This window comes from Suricata suricatta, chromosome 12 (genome assembly GCF_006229205.1).
Source record: "Suricata suricatta isolate VVHF042 chromosome 12, meerkat_22Aug2017_6uvM2_HiC, whole genome shotgun sequence".
Lineage (NCBI taxonomy): Eukaryota > Metazoa > Chordata > Mammalia > Carnivora > Herpestidae > Suricata > Suricata suricatta.
In genome coordinates this window covers 11,744,982-11,762,033 of record NC_043711.1, presented here as the reverse complement: position 1 = coordinate 11,762,033, position 17,052 = coordinate 11,744,982, and the positions used below count along the sequence as shown (strand labels likewise).

General features: G+C 44.8%; 1 protein-coding gene and 1 pseudogene across 1 annotated transcript in view; both read left to right on the top strand.

Annotated features, from left to right (window-relative positions):
* The window catches only part of LOC115274400 (olfactory receptor 10H4-like), a 17,349-nt gene extending 2,213 nt beyond the window's left edge, over positions 1-15,136 (top strand). The window contains exon 2 of the mRNA XM_029917842.1: positions 14,175-15,136. Coding sequence (XP_029773702.1) covers positions 14,175-15,136 — 962 coding nt within the window. The remainder of the gene's footprint in view (positions 1-14,174) is intronic.
* Positions 15,137-15,797: 661 nt separating this feature from the next.
* Positions 15,798-17,052, top strand: part of LOC115274398 — a 4,642-nt pseudogene continuing 3,387 nt past the window's right edge.

Below are 17,052 nucleotides of genomic sequence, written 5' to 3'. Positions count from 1 at the left end.
CGGAGGAGGGAGAGAGAGTTGGGGAGAGAGAGGGATGCAGAACTTGAGAGACTATTGAATGCTGAGAATGAACTGAGGGTTGGGGGGGAGGGGGGAGGGGGGAAGACAGGTGGTGGTGATGGTGGAGGGCACTTGAGGGGAAGAGCACTGGGTGTTGTATGGAAAACAATTTGACAATAAAATATTATGAAAAAAAAAAAGAATTTCCTACAGAGTTTTCCAGAGTTGCCTTACGCATATATAAGCAACTCTGAAATTCTGATTTTTGCCCCTTTCTGATAAAAACTGGCATTTTACACAGTTCTGTTTTGTACTTTTATCATAGGCCTAACTGTTTTGGAGCTTTTCGCATGTTAGTATCCGGAGAATGTTCCCATTCTTTGTTTTAACAGCTCTATAGAATATTCCATTATATGGCTGTCCTATAATTTATCTGTTTCCTGTTGATGTACACTTGGGTTGTTTTTAACATTTTGTTATTAAAAACGCTGCTGCAGTGAAAAAAAAAAAAAGAAGAGAAGAGAAATGACCAACGGTATGAGCAGAGAAGTCACAGAGGATGTAGCACAGGCAAATAAAACACTTGCTCTCACCAAGAAAAGAGAGAGGACAGAGAGAGAAAGGAAGGAAAATGCAATGAAAATTCAGTGTATATCTATTCAATGCCCCAATTAGAAACTCCCCAGTGTTGATCAGCTTTGGGGAGAAAGCAACCCTCATGCAGACTGTGAAAATGCAGGATAGTGGGAATGAGTTCACGTGCTCTGTGCACCAGCACATGTGCTCCTGAGCATCTATCGTGACTGCTCAAAGGTATTTACAGGGGAGCAGGTCAGAGGGTGTTTCTGCAGCATTGCTTTTAGTGGGGAACTGGAAAGCCTGCTTGTCCATCATTGGGAAGGGGGCAGGACCCCTGGGCTGGATGCAAACCCTGGAGTCCCAGCCAGGAGTCTGATGCACACACAGCAGCATAAATGAACCCGTACAATGTGTTGAGTGAATGAATCAAAAGGCAGATGAACGTTCCAGCATCATAACATTTTGGGATATTAAAAATAGAGCATCTGACACATTCTGTAGGATTCTGTAATAGTGGATACATCTCATCATATATGTGTCAGAATCCACAGAAATTGGGACACAGACAGGAACCCTGATATGTCCCAGGGCTCTGGTTAATAATAATGTAGCCATATAGGCACACTGACAGGAACAAATACACTATTATAAGGGGCAAAAGAGGAAACTATCTGAGGGAGAGAGGAGGTATATGTTTTTCTGTAAACTTACAGCTTTTCTATAAAATCAAAAAGTAAAGAATTTTGGAGGTGCCTGGGTGGCTTGGTTGAGCTCCGACTTCAGCTCATGTCATGATCTCATGGTTCATGGGTTCGATCCCCATGTCAGGCTCTGTGCTGACAGCTCAAAGCCTGGAACCTGCTTTGGATTCTGTGTCTCCCTCTCTCTCTGACCCTCCCCTGCTCATGCTGTCTCTCTCTCTCTCTCTCTTTCTCTCTCTCTCTCTCAAAAAATAAATAAAATATTAGAAGAAAAAAAATTTTAAGTAAAAAATTTTTTTGTAAAATTTAAAAGGATACAAATAATTTACAGCACATATATGCACAGAGAAGACAGCACATATATACAAGAGCATATACTGATCAAAGCGCATACCTTTAGTATAGGAGAAGAGTTGTTGACACTGGAGGAAACAAGTGGTCGACAGGGAACGTGAACAAAATAAGAGAAAGATGTTGAGAAAACCAATGATTGTCAGGCGCAGAGACCCAGTAACGTCATTGACTCAAACCTCTGCACCTGACATCCACCATAAAGTAAAATAAAAATATTTTTTATGAATGATTTGAGCCTCAATGCCACCCAGAGCTTCTGAAACCTCAGCGCTGGGACAGGACCCAGCCATAATTGCACCCCCTGGTCGTACTGGGGTGTTGTTCTGAAGGATCCCCCACAGTAGCGGTCAGCCTGGAGCCCAGAGGACACGGAACCAGCAGGACAGGAAGGGACTTTCCTGGAGTGAGGAAGGCTGGGCTGGTAGCTGGAAATAGTCTTCTGACCTTGCAGCTATTTGTCCCCAAGACCAGGAACCAACAAACCGGTGTCAGTTCCCTTCTGGGCCTCATCTCCCATCTCTCAGGACCCTCTCCAACTACTAAATAGCTGTCTGTGTGCTCTGCTCCTCTCCATCTGCATGTCTCCACCTCCCTCCCCTGCACTGCTCACTGCCCCAGGCCCCTCCCCTGCTCCCACTCCACTCTGGCTTCCAGAGAGAACTGTCTGAAACACACCCCAGGTGTGCAGTCATCAGAGCCAGGCTTCAAGCCCCAGCCTTGATATGTGTGTCTGAGAAAGCACATTCTAGCCCTGAGCCTCATCTCCCAAACTGAAAAATGGGAGTAAGCAGAGAACTATCTCTAGAACTTCTGTCTTCCATGAGGATTCACAGAAATGGCTCCATGTGTATCTAATATGGGTGGTGATCACTGACTCTGATATCTTCTCTGTCCTCCAAGCTGCTTTCCTGTCATCAGTCTGTTCCAGATGCACCACTTGGTCCCAGTACAAATTCGTGGCCTCTGACCTCACTGGGGCCCTTAGGACCTCTGGTAACCTGACAACACAGTTCCATGAGTGTCTGGTCCAACCTCCAAACCCTCCCCTAGCCCTGCCTCACCCTACAGTCTGCCTTCCCACCTGCTGCTTGGTGGAGTGGCTGCGGTTCTCCAGGTTGGGCTCTCCCAACTCCTCTGACAGGTGCAGGAGAGACTTCTGTCTACTCTGGTCTCACACAGGATGGCTCACACACAGGTGCTGAGCTCACGTCACACACCTGAATCCAGGAGTGCCTCCAGCTCAAGCCCTCTGCCTCCCCACACGGCTCACCTCCAGGTTAGGAAAGGTCACCATCACCCAACTCAGGACACAACAGCATAGGCAAGATACACACCCGGAGCAAGGTTTCTGAGCCTCAGTAAACCCGGGATTTGGGGCCAGATCATTCTCTGGGGTGGTGGCTGTCCTGTGCATTATGTAATGTTTAACAGGATCCCTGGCCTCAACCCACCAGATGTTAGTAGTGTCCCCACCAATCATAAGTCATGACAATCAAAAATGTCTCCAGACACGTCTGTCTGTGTCATGTGGGGCAGAGCCACCCTAGGCTGAGGACCACTGACCAGGAAGCAGCCAAAGGAACTAGGCAGGATAAGGAATCCAGGATCCATAACAGTTAACCTGAGAAGTCTCTCAGCAGCTGCCCAAGGGTAAGAGTCTGTTTTACAACCCTTCTCCCAGGTCCTGTCCTCATCCCTTGTCTGGACCTTGCTCCCAACAAATGTCCCACTATTGCCACCTACCTTGTCCCTTCTTGTCCCCCTCACCCTGAGCTGCCTCTTCCAGGAAGCAGCCAGCAGGGGAGGACAGAAGACACTCTCTTGTGGTATTCTGTCAGCAGCACACAGCGGCAGGTGTGGGACCAGACTTCCGAGCTCCTGGTACTGATGCTGTGTGCTTTATCCCTGCTGCAGCTCCCAGCACACTGCTCCCCAGGGCATCCCCGGAACACCAATTTGGAGGCTGCCCTCAGGGTCTGGAGTGGCCAAGAGGATCATCAGAGGGCCTCCGGGGATCTCCAGCCTCTACTCCTTCCTTCAATTCTCCAACTAAATTAAGGCTTCCTGTTGTCTCTGTCTGCCCCTGCTGAGGACTAGGAGCTCCCAGTCTTGGGGAAGACAGGGCTGGAGTAGATATCCTCAACCCCTTGGGGTCTGGGCAGGGTCAAAGGGGAGGCAGAGCTCGAGCAGCCCAGTACGGAATTCAGGGCTCCACTTTGGGGTTAAGGCACCTAAAAAGCTTCACAGAATAAGTGTTACTTACAGCTGAGTCTTGAGGAATGATTTCTTTGGTCTATAGAAGTATTCAGTGTCTTTTGGCCACACTGAATTGCCTCACTGCCCCTCATTGTCAAGATCTACATTTTCCTTGTCATCTGGTGATCCAAGCCAGAACACCTATATTAGAATGTGTTCCCTTGAGCTATAATAACATATTTGGTCTTTGTCCCATTCCTGAACCACAGCTCCTAAAGCCTAAGGGAGGGATAAGAGTGGTTTTTGCATGCTAAGGAGATGTATGGTGGCTGGAGACAGAGTCTTAGGAAGAAGGCTGCTCCCCTGAACAACCAAGGGGTGAATAGAGAGTTGGGACTTCAGGATTGGGGAGGGACTACGGATTGATATTCAATATCAAGGGACCAGTCATTTCATCAATCATGTGTGTGTAGTAAAATCTCCATAAAAACTCCCTAAACAATGGTACTCAAATACCTTACTGGTCGGCGTACATGTGCATGTGCTAGGAGGGTGACATGTCGAACAGGGCATGGAAGTTCCTAGGTCCTTCCTCCACCTTGCTCAATGCATCTCTCTTACCTGGCTGTTCCTGAGTTGTGTCTCTTTTATAAACTATGAAGAATAACTTGCATTTTACTGATTTCTATGAGTCTTTCTAGCAAAGCATTCAAAATGAAAGGAGGGGAACTTAGAAAGTCCCAACTGTCTGTCACGTCAGACAAAAGTGCAGATTCCCTGAATACTGAAAACTTTTGACTGGCATCTTCAGGTAGTTAGTGTCAGAAATGAACTGAATTATGGGACAGAAAATTGATGTCTGGAAAGTTGAAGAATTGATCATTGCTGTGGGAAGAACTCACACATTTGTTCTTAAGTGTTAGTAGTAGAAACAGTTCACTTCCTGTGTCCCTCTGTCCAGTCAACAACACTGTCCATTCTACCTCTGAAATCAACCTCCATTCTGCCACTCAACCCAGTCCAGGATGCCCGAGTGTATGTCTGCCCATCTCTTCCTGCGTCTGCCCAGCCCACCTGCCCTCGGCAGTCTGCTTCCCTCACAGCAGCCAGAGGGCCTCCCTACAAATTGGAATCTGACTATGTTACTTGGGTTTAAAATGTTCTCCTTGGTTAAATCATTTTGGAAAGTGGTGTGGCAGAATCAATTCAAGCTGAACATAGACATCCCCTATGATCAACATTTACATTGCCAGCTTTACCAAATTCACCACATTGCTAAATCTACCAGCAATTTACCATTGCTACACCCAACACAACATGTAAGTATTAATCCACTAACGAACATGTAGTAGGTGTCATAAGAACCCTCAACTGGAAACATCTATGAATATACTTACATAATAGTGATTCATACAGCTCTTTTTAGTATGTATTTTAAGAGTATTTAGAGGACCCCATTGTCCTTGGAACAAATTTCTCAAGTGGACACCATTGTCTTGCATGCTCTTGCCATACCAACCTTTCTGCCTTCACATTTCAGAATCCCCCTAGCCACAGCCAACTGTTCAGGATGCACTGGACAAAAATTGTTCCCAATGGCATGATGCCTCTGTCACCCTGAACCTTCGCAGTTGTTGTACCATCTGTACGGAAGCCCCTCCTCCACCTGCTTGTCTCATCTGAATCATACCTACTCTCCCTTCAGGTCTCGATGGAACCATCACGTATGGCCCAGGTCTCTAAATTGCAGGCTGGATTTCTTACCCACACGTAACTTCTGCGGGTCCCCAGGTACCCGCATCACACCTCTGACCACTCTGTGAAGTCATCTTTCAGTGTATGACATCGTTCCTCAGCAAACCATGAAAAGGAGAGAGCAGAGACATAGTCCTGGGTCAGTGCTGGATCCTGGCACCTATAATATTTCCATGTAAAATAAGCCTTGAATAACACCTTTTCTTTTTTAATTTTTATGTATTAACTTATTTTGAGATGGAGAGAGGGTACATGAGCAGGGGAGGGGCAGAAAGACAGGCAGAGGGAGAATCTCAAGCAGCTCTGAGCCATCAGCTGCAGTGCTCGATGTGGGACTCCATCTCACAAGCTGTGAGATCATCATGACCTGAACCTAAACCAAGTCAGACGATTAACCGACTGAGGCACCTAGAAGTCCCTTGAATAACATCTCTTGACTGTACATATATGTATATACATGTACGCCTATACATATATGTATATGTGTGTATATATATGTAAATATATTTTTTAACCTGAATGTTCATATATATATATGAATAAATCAAGGCCTAGTGCATCAGGACATAGGCACTTCTTTCTGGTCATCATGGGCTACGACCGCTACCTGGCCATCTGCCACCCCATCTGCTACAATGTGCTCATGAGTCCTGGTGGCTGTGCCCATCTTGTGTCTTGGCTCTGGGTTGGTGGCCTCTGGAAGAAGGAACTCAAGAACACCATAAGGAGGAGCTTCCAGAGAAAACTCATTCCCCTAACCTCCTGATGACCAGTTTGTTGGTTAGGAACTATGACAGAAGGGCTGGGGATAATGACATCTGTCTCTATGGGACTGCCGTAAGGATTCAGTATATGAAAATATACACATCGATAGCTGTTGGACATGTGCTGGGTATCTTTTTCCCCAATTTGTTTGCTCCCCTCTTGCATGGACTCTAGTGATCATGATCTCTTGTTCTTGGCTCTGTGTGATGAACTCCACCCCATTAGCTCTATCTAAGAACCTGTTATCTTCTTATGGACAGGTTGGGGGAGGGGCATCACAACGATGTATCTGGGCACTGATGCACATGGTTCGTTCTGACTGGATAAGCAAGGGAAAACCTTCCCCTTCACCATCAGGTGGTTAAACAAAAATAAGAACAATAATTAATGCCACCAACATTGGGCCTTGTCTTATCAAGCACTGTATTCATAGCAGCAATGTCAACAATAGCCAAAACATGGAAGGAGCCTAAATGCCCATCACCTGACGAATGGATCAAGAAGATGTGGTATATATTCACGATGGAGTACTACATGGCAGTGAGAGGGAATGACATATGGCCCTTCGTAGGAAAGTGGATGGACCTTGAGGGTGTCATGCTGAGTGAAGTAAGTCAGGCAGAGAAGGACAGAAACCATATGTTTGCACTCATAGGTCTAGCAGGAAAACAAGAGAGACCTAATGGAGAACCAGGGGGAACGGAGGAGGGAGAGAGAGTTGGGGAGAGAGAGGGATGCAAAACTTGAGAGACTATTGAATGCTGAGAATGAACTGAGGGTTGAAGGGGAAAGGGGAGGGGGGAAAAGAGGTGGTGGTGATGGTGGAGGGCACTTAAGGGGAAGAGCACTGGGTGTTGTATGGAAAACAATTTGACAATAAAATATTATGGAGAAAAAAAATAAAAATAAAAATAAATGAAACAAAAAAATAGTATTGTTCTTTACATTATAACAAATGTAATAAATGCACAAAAGAAAATAAATTGTTTTCAAGATTATGGTTCCCATTTATTATTCCTCAATGCCTTGAAGGAATAGACCCTAAGGGGGATTTTCTCTGCTAAGCTGGTTCAGAAGGTGAAGGGGAAAGAGAGAGAGACAGATTTAGAGAGAAAGAGAGAGAGAACCAGTGGGATCTGAACAGGAAGTTGGATAAAAGTCCAAGAGAGTGAGGGACACAAATCATGAAAGACTCTTGAATACTGAAAATGAACCATGGACTGAAGGGGGGAGAGAGGGGGAAGGGGGTGATGATCATGATCATGGTGGGGGGCACTTGTGGGGAGAGGCATTGGGTGTTGTATGGAAACCAAATCGACAATAAACTATTAAAAAAAGAAACTATTTTTAAAAAGGCCATATGGAGCAAAATATAAAAAAGGCATGAAGAATGAGAAGGTTGGTAACAGGCAATTTTCATATGAGGAAGAGAAAGGGAGGGGAGAGAGAGAGGAGGGGCATAACTTTCAGTGAAACATCAATTTCTCATTCCTGAGTTTACTTGAATCTATCTGGGGGACATGTTGTAGGCACAGTGCTATCCTAAGATGGCACAGAGAGAGGTCAAGGGTATGGGTACCTTCTTTATGCAGATGATAAATGGTGGAGGTTACACAACACAAGGAGGAAGAGGTCACATGGAGATTTAAGTCTGTCTGACACCCATGCTGCAGTTTGGGAAACCATAGGCCTGAGGATTCAGAAGGGGGCCTTTTGCAGATCTAAACTAATACTCAAGATATGGCCAGATGTTTGAGTTGGAGGTAGAAGCTGTGTTATAATGTTAAGCCCTCAGTTACCAGTCATCACGTGAGTATACAAAGACTCATCAGTGGTCAGTAAACAAGGACAACACAAGAGACCAAATATCACAGAGAGGCTTAGGTTGATGTGGACTTCCAGGCTTGGATCACCAGGATGACAGGAATAGGGTAGAACCTGACTATGAGGGGAGGTGGGGCCATCCAGTGTGGCCAGGAAACACTGGACACTTCTGTTGACAAGGAGAAATCACTCCCAAGACCCAGCTCTAAATTACCCTTACTGTTGGAAGGCCTCCAGCTGCCTTGACCCCAGGGCAGAGCCCTGGATTCCACTCTGGGCTTCTCAAGCTCCTGCCTCCCCACTGACCCTAAAGGATGGAGGGCATCTACTCCAGCCCTGTGTCCCCCAAGACTGGGAGCTCCTAGTCCTCAGCAGGGACTGGGGCTCTCTGGGCAGACAAACTCAACAGGGAGGCTTGTTTGTGATGGAGAGTTGGATGAAGGAGTAGAGGCTGGAAGTCCCTGGAGGCCCTCTGATGATCCTCTTGGCCACTCCAGACCCTGAGGGCAGCCTCCAGATTGGCATTTCAAGAATGCCCTGGGGATCAGCTTGCTGGAAAGCTGCAGCAGGGGTAAAGCACAGAGCATTAGTTCCAGGAGCCCAGAGGTCTGGCCCCACACCTGTCCCTGTGTGCTGCTGATAGAATAACATAAGAGAGTGTCTTCTGTCCTCCCCTGATGGCTGCTTCCTGGGAGAGGCAGCCCAGTCTGAGGTGACCAGGAGAATCAGGGTAGGTGGAAATATTCAGACAGTTGTGACAAGCAAGACCAAGACATGGGATGGGAACAGGTCATGGGAGAAAGGTGTTAAGACAGGCACTTAGCGTTAGGGAGCTGGTGGACTTTACCCAGATTGCCTCTGCTGGGTCCTGGGTTCCCCTCTCAGCCTAGTGTCCTTTGAGTTTCTAGGTCACTATTGCTGATTGGGGCTGCTTCTGCCCCCTTGAAATATTTGTACATGCCTGGAGGCCCTTTTGTACATGCCACAGCTTGATGGGAGGGATGGACTTAATGGCATCTGAAAGGTTGAGACCAGGGATGTGCTGAACGTAGTACAATCTGGTATTAATGTGGTGCAATCAGGACACGTTGTCTTAACTCAGCCCACATTTACATTAGGGCTCCCTGTCTGTGTTGCACTGTCTGTGTAGAGTGTCATGTATACACCGTTACAGCATCCCACAGGGTAGTGTCAGGTGCTCTATTTTTAATGTGTCCAAATGGAATTCTGCTGGAATGTTCAGTTGCTTTTTGTCTCATTCATCAGTATCATTTTATGGGTCATTTATGCTGCTCTGCATGCTTCAAAGTCCTGGCTGGGGCTCCAGTGTTTGCATCCAGCCCATGGGACCTGCCCCCTTTCCAGTTATGGTTCCCAAGCAGGCTTGTCCTTTCCCACACGACAAGCAGTGCTACATCGGCCATGCTCCCTCCAGACAGGTCTGAGCCATGGAGACAGATGCTCGGGGGCACATGTGCTGGTTCCCAGAGCACATGAAGGCTACCCTTCTCCACTCTCTGTTCTCGCCGGCAGGCCACAGAGGTTGCTTTCTCCCCATATGTCTATCAATAATGGGCACTTTTTAATCCAGGGAAATGAATGGGTGCACATTGAAAGTCCATGGTCATTTTCCTCTTCTCTTTCCTGGTCTACAAGCCGTCTATCACCTGCCTGTGTAACCCTTTCTGTGAGTTCTCTGCTCATGTCCTGGACTCCTTTCTGTATGGAGGTCTCTACTTCTTAATGTAACTGGTTTCCTATTTATTCTAGATAGTAGTCCCTGGTCAATTTTAGGTATGCATAGGCTCTCTTCCCAATTTTCCATCTGCCTGTTCATGTATCCTGAATATTGTTTGTCAAACAAAGTCTTTGTGGAAGTTTCTGTGTCTATTCCTTTTTCTAAGGAGTTAACATTTATCTACTAAGAATGGAATTGGGGTACCTGGGTGGCTCAGTTAGTTCAGTGTCCACTTCAGCTCAGGTCTTGATCTCAGAGTTCATGAGTTTGAGCCCTATCTTTGGCTGCTGCTGTCAGTACAGAGCCCACTTCAGATTCACTGTCTCTCAATCTCTGCCCCTCCCAGCTCATGCTTTCTTTCTTAAAAATAAATTAACATTAAGAAAAAGAATGGCATCAGGAATCACAGATGATTTGCTTATGAAATTCAAATGCCATATATATATTTGTATATATATATGCATATCCACATTTCACTTTTTAAAGGTTTTTATTTAAAGTGTCCATCAACTGATGAATGGATCAAGAAGATGTGGTATATATATATATATATATATACAATGGAGTACTATATGGCAATGAGGAAGAATGAAATATGGCCATTTGTAGCAAAATGGATGGATCTCGAGTGTGTCATGCTAAGCGAAATAAGTCAGGCAGAGAAGGATAGATACCATATGTTTGCATTCATAGGTCTAACAGGAGAGACCTGGCAGGGGACCATGGGGAGAGGAAGGGGGAAAGAAAGCACGTGAGAGTGAGGGACACAGATCAAGGGAGACTACTGAATACTGAAAACGAACCATGGACTGAAGGGGGAGGGGGAAGAAGGGAGGGGGTAATGGTCATGGTGGGGGGCACTTGTGGGGAGAAGCACTGGGTGTTATATGGAAACCAATTTGACAATAAACTATTATAAAAAAAATAAAACTCAAGTTAACATACAGCATAATAGTAGTTTCAGGTGCGAATATAGTGACTCGACACATCCACACAATACCCAGTGCTCATCCCAGCAAGTGCACTTCTTCATCCCCATCACCTGTTTCACCCATCCCCCCACTCCATTTCCTCTGGTCACCATCAGTTGGTTGTCTATAGTTAAGAGTCTCTTTCGTGGTTTTCCTCTCTCTCTGCCTCTTTCTCTCCTTCTCTCTTTGTTCCTTTGTTTTTTTTTTCTTAAATTCCACATATGAGTGAAATCATATGGTATTTGTCTTTCTCTGACTGACTTATTTCACTTAACATTGCTCTTTAGCTCCATCCATGTTATTGTGAATGGCAAGATTTCAGTCTTTTTTATGGTTGAGAAATAAATATCCCATTGTATATATAAGCCTTCTTTATCAAGCGCTTGGCCTGCTTCCATAATTTGGATATTGTAGATAGCACTGCTATTAACATTGGAGTGTATATTTCCATTTGAGTTGGTATTTTTGTGTTCTTTGGGTAAATGCCTAGTAGTGTAATTGCTGGATATAGGGTAGTTTTATTTTCAACTTTGTGAGGAACCTACCAACTGTTTTCCAGAGTGGCTGCACCAGTTTGCATTCCTACCAGAAGGGCAAGGGGCTTTCCCCTTTCTCTGCTTCACCTTAACATTTGTACTTTTGAAGTTTGGTTAAGAAATCTTTCTTCACTCTTATAAAGTTATTCTTGTGAATCCTTCTTTTATTAATGTTATTTTTCATTTTATGTGTGAAATCTATCTAGATTGTGTGTGGTCTTTAGGTAGGAATTCAGATTTACACTGCTTCGTAAAATTACCAGTTTCTCCACCACAGATCAGTAAACAATCCTTCCTTTCCTCACTTGATTTGTGCTCCCACTTTTATCACATATTGGGTTTTGATTTATACATGGATATTTTCTTAGATATCCAATCTGGGCATCATACACATCACCCATGTTTGCCCCAGGGTCTTAGTTTAAAAAATGATGCTGTGTCAATAGAAGAATGGGTAGATGGGGAAAAATACAACTGAAAAACAAATGATTCTGACTCGGTAGTGAGTCTCTACACCATGAGGAACATCTCTGTCTCTCTGTGTGCTCCATTTTTAGAAGACCTATATGGATTTCCACTGACTTTATTTTTCAGAAGTCGGCTTCCAATAGTTCTCAGTTTAACTTCTTCAACTGTAAATGCAGCAGCACTGAGTGTAACTTGGGGAAGAACCCACAGAACTGCTATATGAGCTCATCCCAGGTGAGAGCACACGTGGAGTTCCAGTTTTCCATGTAGCCAGACCATCTTCTCGATATCAATCCATGGTTATAGTTTGTGTCCTTGGAGGTATTGATGTGTTTGGCTAATTTCCAGAGATTAAAAAAAATTTTTTTATGTTTATTTATTTTGAGAGAGACAAAGTGCAAGCAGAGAAAGGGCAGAGAGAGAGGGAGACACAGAATCTGAAGCAGGCTCCAGGCTCTGTGCTGACAAGCTCAGAGCCTGACTCGGGACTCAAATTCACGAACTATGAGATCATGACCTAAGCCGAAGATGGAGGCTTAGCAACTGAGCCTCCCAGGTGCCCCAATTTCTAGATATTTTAAAACAAAGGATATCAAAGTGTGATATGAGGGCCTTGGGGTCCCAGAGACCCTTTCTGGGGGACCAATCAGTTCCACTTTTCCAGTGAAGGCGAGGATATGTTTTCATTATGTGCTGCCACTAAAGCTACATGTTGCTACAGGTGGAATCAAGAGGAAGATAGAGGAATGATTTTGTATGCCATCCAGCCAGCATTGGACTAATTTGCTAAAATGTAAAAGAAGCCCACACTTCTCACTAAATGAATTTTTGAAATGTTATTTACTGTTCTAAACAATTACTTATATTAACATGATACTGATTGTTCCTTAGGTTAAATCAATAATCCCATTGTTCTTTTAACTGGGTTAAGAATTCAATATTTTCAAAGAATCTCAGTTTCCATTACTAATACTGTAAGAATGGAGAGTTCTAACTCACTAAAACAAAGCTCTCCAGAGGACTCAGTAGTTTTTGTAATGTAAAGAAAACTGCAACCAAATGGGATTGCCAGGGTTGCTCATAAGAGTCTGACTTTGGCTCAGGTCAAGATCTAATGGTTTCGTTCCTGAGTTCAATCCTCACATCGGGATCTCTGTTGTCATCCCTCTTCAGATCCTCTGTCTCCCTCTCTCTCTGCTCCTTCCACACAGGCACACTCTCTATTTCAAACATAAATGAAACTTAAAAGAACAGAACAGAACAGAACAGAACAGAACAGAAAAGAAAAGAAAAGAAAAGAAAAGAAAAGAAAAGAAAAGAAAAGAAAAGAAAGAACTCCTGCAATGTTTTGTTTGAGAGCTGTCTCCTTATATTTTGCATCACTATTGGGGATGTTACCTTGCTTTTTCCTTGAATTTTGTCTTCCGAATGATTATTATGACTGCAATTCTATGGGAAATAGTATGGGTTTGGGAAGCTAATCTAGTCTTCCACAGCATGTGTCCTGTATTTGCTCAAAAATATTCTGTCTTCATTCTTGTCCCTTTCCAGGTAGATGATCACAGCTCTTTCCTTCCAATCCCGGTATTCCTTCTTTCTTTATCATTCCCAAGCACCGCTCCTAGCTTTCAGCTCACTGCTAATGAACAGCAGAGACAGTGAGTAACGTTGGCTTGTTTCTGATTCTAAAATAGTCTATCTAGGGGCACTGGGGTGGCTTAGTCAGTTAAGTGTCCAATTTCGAGTCAGGTTACGATCTCACTGTTCTGTGAGTTCAAGCCCTGTATCCAGCTCTGTGCTGACATCTCAGAGCCAGAGACTGCTTCAGATTCTGTGTCTCCCTCTCTTTTTTCCCCTTCCCTGCTCGCACTCTGTCTTTCTCTGTCTCTCAAAAAATGAATAAACATTTAAAAAATTATAAAATAATGCATCTATTTGTGTCCCACATCTATGCTATTTTCTAGTTTGCAGTATGCATTCTTAGCTAAGAAAGTCTCAGTCGATTTGATGTTGAGAAGAGCTTTAAAAAAATTCGTGAAGATATACACATATATCATTATTATGCTGTTTAATAAAATAATATAGTGTATGTCAATTATATATCAATTATAAAAGTCATATAGGATTGGGCATTAGCAATCCAGGATTAATTCCTAGATCGATATAATTAAAGACCTTTCCTTTTTAGCTTATTCATGTGACCTACCACTGGATAGGTTTATTCTGAATCATCCTTGTCATTCATGGGATAAACTATGCATCTTCATTCTTTTGCTGATCTCACCAGATGCAGCATCCACGGCTGGTCAGAACTACAGCATGGTGTCTGAATTTATCCTCGTGGGATTCTCCAACTTCCCAAAGCATCTCCTGCCTGCCTTCTTCCTGCTGTACCTGCTCATGTACCTGTTCACGCTACTGGGCAACCTCCTCATCATGGCCACCGTGTGGAGTGAGCACAGCCTGCACACGCCCATGTACCTCTTCCTGTGTGCCCTGTCCACCTCCGAGATCCTGTTCACTGTTGTCATCACCCCTCGCATGCTGGTTGACATACTCTCCACCCACCACACCATCACCTGGGCAGCCTGTGCCAGCCAGATGTTCTTTTCCTTCACGTTTGGCTTCACACACTCCTTCCTGCTCATGATCATGGGCTATGACCGCTACGTGGCCATCTGCCACCCTCTGCGCTACCATGTGCTCATGAGCCCCCGTGGCTGTGCCCGCCTTGTATCCTGGTCTTGGGCTGGTGGCTCAATCATGGGGATGATGGTGACCCTGATAGTTTTTCACCTCACCTTCTGTGGGTCTAATGTGATCCACCATTTTGCCTGCCACGTGCTTTCCCTTCTAAAGTTGGCCTGTGGGAAGGAGACAGTCTCAGTCACCTTGGGTGTGATTCTGGTGTGTGTCTCAGCTCTGATGGGCTGTTTATTCCTCATCGTCCTCTCCTATGTCTTCATCGTGGCCACCATATTGAGGATCCCTTCTGCTGAGGGCAGGCACAAGACCTTCTCCACGTGTGTGTCCCACCTCACTGTGGTCATTGTGCACTATGGCTTTGCCTCCATTATCTACCTCAAGCCCAAGGGCCCCCATTCTACGGACAGTAACACACTGATGGCCACCACCTATATAGTCTTCACCCCCTTTCTCAGCCCCATCATTTTCAGCCTCAGAAATAAGGAGCTCAAGAACGCCATAAAGAAAAGCTTCCAGAGTAAATTCAGTCCCTTAAGCTCCTGACACGGGAGGAAATATGGTGATGAGGAAATATGATAGAAGGGCTGAAAATAATGTTATCTCCATAGGACCATTTTAGGGAATCTTAATATGTAAATTTGGAAAATGTATTGTTGGATGTATCCATAGCTGTTGGATATTTGCTAGGTATTTCTTTTTCCCCAGTTTGTTTGGCCCCTCTTGCCTAGGCTCTAGAGATCATGATCTCTTGTTCAAGACCCCATGTAATGAACTCCATCCCATTACCTCTCTCCAAGGAGGTGTTATCTACGTATAGGCCATTGGAGGGCATCACATGGGTGTGTCTAGACAATGTTCTTCCAAATGGACAAGCAAAGAAGGACTTTCCTTTCTTCCTCTATAAGGATAAACAACAACAACAACAATAATAAACAATCATAGTATATGCCACTGTCATTGGGGCTATTCTTATCGGGCTCTGTGTCCAGTGTTGTGTAAGCATATTTTTTAATTATACCAAACACACAAAAGAAAATATTCTATTTATGTCCAGGAAGATGGCTGCATATTTATAGTTCCCTCTGTGTTTGAAGAGAATAGACTCGACGGAGTTTTCTATGTTTCACTGAGTTGAGTGAAGACTGTCAGAATGTGAAGTGGAAAAAGAGAGAGACAGAGAGATAGAAACAGAGAAAAAGGAGATATGGTCCAGCGCTTGAGTAAGAACATCCACAATGTTTAAAGAGTGTGGCTCTCTGACATCCTATGGAAATCCTTTTACCTTTTTCTCCAGCAGCTTTCAGTAAAACTTCAATCTGTCACTACTCTTTTTGCATCAAGGTATCCGCAGGATGTGTTAGAGGTCACAGTGCTACCTCAAGATGGCACAAAGAGAGGTCAAGCATGTCGGGACCCCCTATGCACATGAAAATGTTGCTGTAGGCCACGTAACACACAACTGAAGGGGTCACATGAAACTTTAGGTGTGTCTGACTCCCGTGCTGGGGTTTGGGAAATCATATGTTTGGATATACAGGTGCGGGGGACTTCCACTCGTGGGTGTTCTTACTCAAAGCAGTGGCCAGATATTGGAGTGGCAGGCAGAGAGTGTTTTATAATAATAAACCTAAGGATGGCTGTCACATATGAGTGACTGCCCTTTGCCAAATGTTGTTGAAAGGGTTTCCTATGCATTCAATCTTCCAGGCCTTAAAATAAATTATTCTTTTTCCCTGCATTTAGATATATCCCACACCTATTCCTATTCATGTTTTTGAAATGCAGATAAAGCAAATCTGATAGATAATTTGTCCCAGGCCATAGCACCTTGAAGGAGGGAAGCAGAAATTGATTACAATGTGCATGTGTGTGCAGTTGGGGATCAGGAACCCACCTCTCTGAGGTGTCTGTGGAGAGGAGGAGGAGAAGGCTGCCGTTAGAAGGAAGAGACCCCTTTCAGGGAAGGAGGGCAGGCGCAGCCCTAGGTTCACACCCCTTTCACACAACCAGAGGGAAACACTGACTCCAGAAGAGTACCTGAGACACTTTCCTCATTAACACTGACCATGAGACCTGGGCAATCCAGCTACAACAGTTTCGGGGTTCCATTCATCATTTTACTCATTATTGGTGTTACTGTGACTGATGCCCCCACCATTCCTAAGCTGTGCCTCTCCAGAGCCTGTGGCTGTGTTCCCTTGTCCAGCAAAAGGGAATGTGCAGATGAGATGCAGTTAGGGATCTGAGACAGGGGGATTACCCTGATCACCCAGAGGGCTGCTCTTTTTGCAAGTGTCCTTATACAAGGGGGACAGGAGGAACCAGAGACAGGTGGAAGTAGGGGATGTGACACCGGAAGGAGGAACTAGAGTAGCTAAGGCAGAAACCATGAGCCAGGGAATGCTGCTGCCTCAGAGCTGGGAAAGCAGGAGGCAGGTTCTCCCCTGATCCCCCTGAAG